At 44.6% G+C, this 7,404-nt stretch overlaps 1 protein-coding gene across 1 annotated transcript; it reads right to left on the reverse strand.

Annotated features, from left to right (window-relative positions):
• Nucleotides 1–596: 596 nt before the first annotated feature.
• On the reverse strand, nucleotides 597–7,143 carry GATAD1 (GATA zinc finger domain containing 1). Its single transcript, XM_084259990.1, has 6 exons — nucleotides 6,877–7,143; nucleotides 6,631–6,756; nucleotides 6,025–6,084; nucleotides 4,245–4,428; nucleotides 3,257–3,699; nucleotides 597–667 (listed from the first exon to the last, which is right to left on the reverse strand). The coding sequence occupies exons 1-5, from the start codon at nucleotides 7,066–7,068 to the stop codon at nucleotides 3,509–3,511; spliced, it is 753 nt and encodes a 250-aa protein (XP_084116116.1). The 5' UTR covers nucleotides 7,069–7,143; the 3' UTR covers nucleotides 597–667; nucleotides 3,257–3,508.
• Nucleotides 7,144–7,404: the final 261 nt, after the last annotated feature.

A 7,404-nucleotide genomic window follows, 5' to 3' on the forward strand; every position in this document is an offset into this window, starting at 1 on the left:
TAAAAAACAGGGTCTGCATTATTTCTGTCACAGAAACTTTGCCCCCTTCTGCAAGGCAAGTGTTCTCAGACAGCATTTTTTCCTATGACTACAAAAAGGACATTTTCTCCCTGCCAGCAGGCAGAACTGGGATGTAAGCACCAGGGAACACCCTGCATGTTCTATGCACTACTCAGTACAGCATAGATGCTCTGTGTGTTTTAGCTCTTAGCTACATGTTCCATCTTTAGAACAAGAATCGCTTAAGGAAGATGTCTGTTGGCTGCTCACAAAGCTCTGAAGCTGAACAGATGGCCATAAATTCAGTAGTAGTCTACCCACTCACGGTCCAGCGATGTAGGAATGAAACCAACCTAAACTCTGGCATGGGGGATACCAAACCACAAAAGAGAGTAATGGGTGAGCTCAGCTCCTTCAGTGTCAGGGCATCAAAGCCTGTTCCCATGGGATCCCATAATGTCCCTTCTGCTGTTGAGTCCATTTCGTGGGTCTTCCTTTTGCCCCTCTTTTTCCTAATACGAGACATTTTCAGAGAGAGACACATGGGTCTCAAAGGTCACACTCTTCCAGTTCTGTCCTGAAGCAGCTCTCCCAGAGGCAGTCACTCTTCCCGTGTTACTGGTGGATTCTGCACACACAGAACAGGACAGAGCAGTTGTTCAGATACCTATAAATAAAGGTATAATGTTTTAGTTACAGACATCGCCTGCAGATCCACTCTCTTCAGGGACCTTACCATCAGACTCCTCCCCATTTGGATTATTTTTTACCACTAGCCACTATAATAAAAAAAATAATAATAAAAAAACCCCAAACCAGTTAGTGTTTAATAGGGAAGGTTGCTCCACAGTGCTCTCTAATAAAGATTTTTTGGGTTTAGCTTGTAGTTGGAAGTATGATACCAGAATTTATATTAGATTAACTCTTTCAAGCATTTTTCTTTCACTGGCTTACATTCTGCTTGAGCATTGTGAGCTCACAGGTTGCCTCTAACACCTTAGTTGCCACAATACAATCACAGTAATGCAAGTTGGAGCACTGCATTTACAACCCCGTTACTATTTGCTCTGAAGACAAAAGTAAGTACTATTACCAGATTGTTTAACAACAAATAACCTAAGAGCATTTTAATAACAGCTGCTTTATTGAGCCTCTCAATTCCTACTAGTCCTGTTTGCATCTCCAAAACTATCTATGCTCACAGAAATAAAATAAAATAATTGAAAAAAGAGTGGTGTGTGCTGGATACTGTTAAACTAACAGCACTGATCCCTGTCTCCCACAGACCTCTGCCCCAGCTTCATTCTTCTGTCCACAGATCTGCTATACTAAGGGTGAGACAAGTCAACACATCTCAGTAGAATATATTGTATTTCAAAACAGGGTTTTCTCATGGGTTACCACCAATCTGTTCCTTTGTCAGAGCCTCTCTTGGAGATGTTGAGGGTTATTAATAGAAGCAGCAGCAGTATCAAACTGGAAGTCAGCTTATGGCATTGACAAAAACAGGATTAGAAATCAATTAAGAAAACACTTGTTTATGGAATTATTCCACTTATGAAGAGCCCAGGAAAAGGAGTGAAAGCTTAAGTCGGCTGGAACAATTTCAGGATTGATTTATCTTAATGCATGCTAATTTATTCATCACCATCCCTAACAACGTGCACTTCTGGGGGGTTCAAAATATGTTGGCCAGCTGCAGCTCGAGACGTCTCACTGTGCTTGGTGTCCTCAGGAAACCCTGCCAAGCAGGACCACATCCAGCTCCTCAAGCATTCTGCTCATCATCGGGGCAATCGTCTGCACCCTTATAAACTCACTCACAAGTGGGTCACCGGATGGGAACTTATTAGACATACTGAGTTAGTACAGCACCTGTAATCACTGCCAGGGGCAGCATCAGTAGCTTTGTATCACACTGCAGCAAACACAAGAGAAATGTTTGAATGCTGAGCTCCTCCTCTGTATTACGGACTCTTAGAAGGCAAGTTTTACGTTTCATCAGCTGACAAGAGGATATTTCTCCTGTGTGTCTTTTTTCCATATTTCATTCCCTAAGGAATGGCAAGACCAGACAGCTAAAAAGGTGTTTAATGTTCCTGATTGTCATCTCATAAGAAAAACTGAAGAGGGCAGAATTGTGGATGCAGACTGGAACAAAGGTACCTGGTTTCTGTTGTCACAGGTCCCACTCTAAAGTTGTCAGTATCTGAGACTTTCAAAATATATTTAATGTTAAATCAAGGTTTTTCATGAAGTTAAAATGTAAGCCTAGTGCAAATTCAACAGACTTTCATACAACATACTAAAGGTGATTTGGGGCTTCTGGGTCACCTATGTCCAAAAAACCCACAAACCCCAACCCTGAAAAGATCTGTAAATGCAAATTTAAGGCCACTTACATCTCTTACCCTTCATGGGCAGTGGGAACCACTAACCCCAGGGAATTCAGGCCATGCAAGCACATTTCATAGTGTCTGCTGCTGACCAGTTTGTAAAAGGTTTACTGCAGAAAGATTTAATGTTGGCATTTTAGTGTGTGGCACTTTTCCTGTTCCACTATTTAAATATTTTCATTGGTATACTGAGACTGTCAACATGTAAAATTAGTCTTTATTTCCCTCAGCAAATTTTTTTTACTTTAATTGCTGGAGGGTTTTTTCGCACCTTCATTAACTGCAAAGACTGAAAACAATTTCAAATAAATGTTAAGAGAGCAAGTTAACACACACAAATAGTGTGAAACTCAATTCATACATCAGTGTTGGCTTCCTCAGGAAATGATGATACATTTCTGTTATGAGGATGCCAGCATGGCAGAGCCACCTAACAGTGATTTTTAAATCTGCATCCAGCTTTCCAATAAATTTACAGCCATATAAAACCAAAGTTAACCAGGAAGCCACAACCATAGCCCTGTGCTTTAGATTCAGATGAATAAACTTCCTTTAAGAGGTGACTGTTAGGTAGAGTACTGCCTTGCAGTGACACGTTTTAATCCGAAGAGGAGAAACCTAAGCAGATCACTCTTCTCCAGTGTAACAGAGAACTGTTAACTGCATCACTGACCAAGTCATGTGTTTATCTGAAGTTAGTCTTAAATTAGTCAAGAAGTAAACAAAACCTGCAATCACAGTTAATTAAATTAAACAACTATATGAAGCGCTGGATGATTAAGGGTATGTCTTTTAACTCCTTTTCTGGAAAATAGGTTAGGAAATAAGAACACTAAAGGCAACTTTCAGAGTTTTCTCACCAAAGTCGAAGATGACATGAAACTTGTGGTTTTGTTCCAAGATGAGCAATAATGTCCGAAGAAGAGCACAGAAACGATGCATCAGATGGAAAGAAAACTCCCACTTCAAAATCTGATATAATTTAAAATAAAGAAGTACCATAATCCATGAAGTAAGATGAACATTTTTATGAATTTTTAAAACTTCTTGAATAAGGTTCACAAATCTGTGAATACACCCAAAAAACTCGCCCTAAGTATCCATTTAAAAAACTATAAATTATTGGTAACAGTTTCTTTAATAGAGATTGCAGGAGTAGGTCCCACATGAGTCCATATATAGCCCTTCTCTGGTCTTGTAGGAACAGTCGGGAAGGGAGATGATCGAGATTTGAAATATTCTGAAGGTGCATGGCAAACAAATTCTAAATATTCCATTTTCCTTGGGAGATCTTCTTCTGGTCCTAGGAAGAAAAGTAAATAATCTTCAAAGACAACATGTAAAGGCATAAAAATGTAGAATGCAGGACTTAAAAATATGCAACAACAAACATCCCTTAGAGAATGAGCCTTTTCAATCAAGTGCTTTCCTGGCAAAGGAGCCTCAAATTCTATGCAGGGAAGCATCAGCTTTATTTTTTTATTTTTTGCATGTTATGTATTTTAAGTACCCAAAATGAAGATCAGTTAATCCAGGTCACTTTAAACAGCCTGGACTGGGATATTTGGGTTATTTTATAATAATTTTGATTCTATGCATCTGTAAATTCCAAACCTACAATGGTGCTAGTGAGATAATCACGTCTGCTGCACTAGTACTGATTGTATTATATACCAAAGAAAAATAAACAAGGATACTGGAGTAAAAAAGTTGCTTATAGAATTAGAGTCTAAAATATGGAAATTGCATAAATGATCTTGAAAAGCTAAAAAGTTCATTTAAAAACACCACTCCACAATAGACTAAGTACACCTAAGTAGTTGCATAAAACAAAGGCTTAGAGATTACCTATGATATAAGATGCTGGATCAAAGCAATCTTTGGGGCTGGCTTGTGTAGGAATGAGCCAGGTTAGTGCAGCGCTCTTTTCACAGTACTGGTCCTGAATAAACCCACGGATCTGAGCATAGTATGTTCTTCCATCCTGCTCATCAACCACTGAAACAACATCTCCAATTTGATAGTACACACCCTAGAAGACACAGAAATGCTGATTACATCACACACCCTGATTTTGCAAGCTTCACTCTGGGATTCTGATTCATTGGCTCTTAAGTATCAGTATCTTAAATTATCTCAAACTAGCCCCCTCTTGAAAGACAGTCTTAATGCAGCCACATGCAAAAAGGAACACTGGCCTAAGTGCTATCTCACCTAAGCAGCCATCAGCACCGCTTCTGCACACTCACAGAATCAGGGAATCGTAGGGGGGTGGAAGGGACCTCAAGAGATCATCGGGTCCAACCCCCAGTCAGCCAGTGCTGGGGTGTCTGAGGCCTCCTCTCTGCAGAGTGGACATGGTCTCACTCTGTCAGAAGCGGGAGAGAGCGACATCACCTTCTAGGAAAGTAAGGGCAGTAATCTCCCTGTGCATGCAGGGAAAGCAGCCTTCTCAGTATGAACATGTTCGGTCATTTGAATAAAAAAGGAGTCACGAAACACAGATCCACTCCCTGCCACCTTCCGTGGTGCTTTGTGATAAGAAGCAAAGGCAGCTCACGTCATGTGAGCCATCACCCACGACAAGAGCGCCAGTCGCACAGCACGATGCAGTGCCCACGCTATCAGCATCAGAGTTTGACAAGAACTGACCAGGAAGGTTTTGTTTTAAAACAGCTTTAAATGACCTCAAGAAGCACAAACAATCGCCTTCTCAATAACACAGCAAGGTCTCAAAATAGAAACATTCTGCATAGAGAGATCAGGTTTAATAAAACTTTTGACAGAATTCTTAAGAATTTCTGGAAAAAAAGAAAACACAAAACACACAAGAAAAGTTCTCTTATGAATTAGTCAAGTGCAAACAGAGATTCATCTAGGATGTGAGACATGAAGCACCAGGTCTCTAGAAAGCACATGGAAGCTCAGTCTACCACTTCTCCTCTGCTGTGCAGTCTCCCGGTAACTATACTGACCGTTTCACTGGGGAAAAAGACATTTTAAGTGGTTTATTTGCACTATAAATAATAATAAGAAAAATTAAAAAAAAAAAAAAAGAGCAAATGTTGGAACTTCAAAACGCAAACACCTTGGCATACTTGTAAAACTACTCTCAAGCAGAAATGTGAGAAAGGTAGCTTCTGCTTTCATTGTGATATTAAACAGATCTTGTTCCCAGGGTGTTTGAGGCTGTTTGCTCCCAGCTCTGAGACAGGAGCCAGTTTACATGTTGGGACAGTGCAAACCATCCCTCTCCCTTCTGTGCCTAAGGTAGGGAACATCACATAAATTTAAATAACCACCTATAGTCACTTTGGCTTGACCTCTGCGCAGTGGAAGTCAGAAGTTTAAAAACCTCGACTGTAAACATTACTAAGGAAACTAGATCATTCTGTTCTTGGAAGAAAAAAAGGGGACAATGACAACTATGTGAATTACTGTGGTCAACCACCTTGCAAGACTTAACAACAATGACATTGGGCTTAGCAAATTCCTACACAACTGCCAGGCAAGTAAGAGCAGTTTCTGTGAATGTATCACTAGTGCTTTCACTGTCTATGGTAATTCCTGAGACTGGAAATAGAAACAGCAAGATCTTATGGTGCAAACAAACCTGCAGAAACCATACCTTATAAAAGATTGATTCTGCTGTAATTATAGTGGATACCGACTCAGGAGCCTTGATGGGCTAAGACAAGAACAGAGAAATGGAAAGTCAAAGGTATTAAAACAAACCAACCACATAATATAAGTCCAGGTTGGTTGGGTTTTTTTTTCCCTTTTAGACAACACACCAATACAGGCATCTTCTTAAAAGATGAGTAAACACAAGAAACTGGGTGCAAACTTCTCAAATATTTGAAACTGAAAACAATCAAGTTAACATTTTCATCCTCAGGACTGTATTTACACAAAAAGGAAGGAGCCTGAAGGCCTGGATGCTGGGCAGGGCGGTGAATTACGCAGGCAGGCCCATGCTACAGGGGAACACGGCGGCTCTGGCAGCGACTGCTACCACTTCCCTGCCAGGTTTCAGGGTGCTTTTGCGGCAGGAGCAGCCAAACCCCGCGCTGGGGCCCAGGACGCCGGCACGGTGGACCAGGCGGGGCCGAGGCCTGTGGGCCCGCCCTGGGGAGACGTTTCCTCAGGGCTGCGGATCACCCCGCCTCGGCGCAGGGCTCCCCGAACCCGCCACTGCCCGTCCCAGCCGCGAGAAGCTACGCGCCGCCCTTACGTTCTTTAACTTAAAGATGTGCCTCCTGCCCTTGCCCTTCGTGGAAACCTTCTTCTCCGCGGCGGGCGCCGACTTATACTTGGTGTTCCTCAGCCGCGCAGACCTCCGGTGGATCTCCTGCTTGCTCTAGGGGGACATCACCGAATAAATACACGGAAGGGCGCAACCCCGGGCCCGGAGCACGGCTGGCCCGGTCCTGTTCGCTCCGCCGAGACCCGGCGGGGAGCTTGGCCCCGGCGGGCTCACCTGCTTCCCGCCGCCGCCTCCGCCGTTACTGTGCTGGGCGGCAGCCGAGGTGGTGGCGAAGGCGGCGGGCCCGGGCGGCGCGGAGCGGGCCGTGCAGTTGTTGCACAGGATCTCGCCCTGCCCGCCCTTCTTCCACATGGAAGAGGACGTGCTGCGGCACACGCTGCAGGTGGGCTTCAGCCCCAGCGGCATCCTGCGGCCGGCGGCGGGGCCCGCAGCCCCTGGCAGCCAGACGGGAACGGGAGCGAGCGCGGCGCCAACACCGGCCCCGGCGCCGGCCTCTTCCCGCCGGCGGCGGATGTTGCTGCGGCGCGGCGAGGCGCGCCGGCCCTGCCCTCTGCTGGCTGTGGAGCCGCCCGCCGCCCGGGGGCAGCAGCGGTCCACTCGTCTCAGCCTCTGTCGGGCCGAGCGCCGCGGGGCACCGCGCTTTGGCCCCAGCTGAAGCGGGCAGCAGCGGGGTTGGGGTCTTGGATTGCCGGTAGGGTTTAGGGGGCAGACAGCAGCTTGGGTGCGCGTCCTGGCGGTGCA

The sequence above is a fragment of the Gallinula chloropus genome (assembly GCF_964237585.1).
Source record: "Gallinula chloropus genome assembly, chromosome: 2".
In the NCBI taxonomy this organism is placed as follows: Eukaryota; Metazoa; Chordata; class Aves; order Gruiformes; family Rallidae; genus Gallinula; species Gallinula chloropus.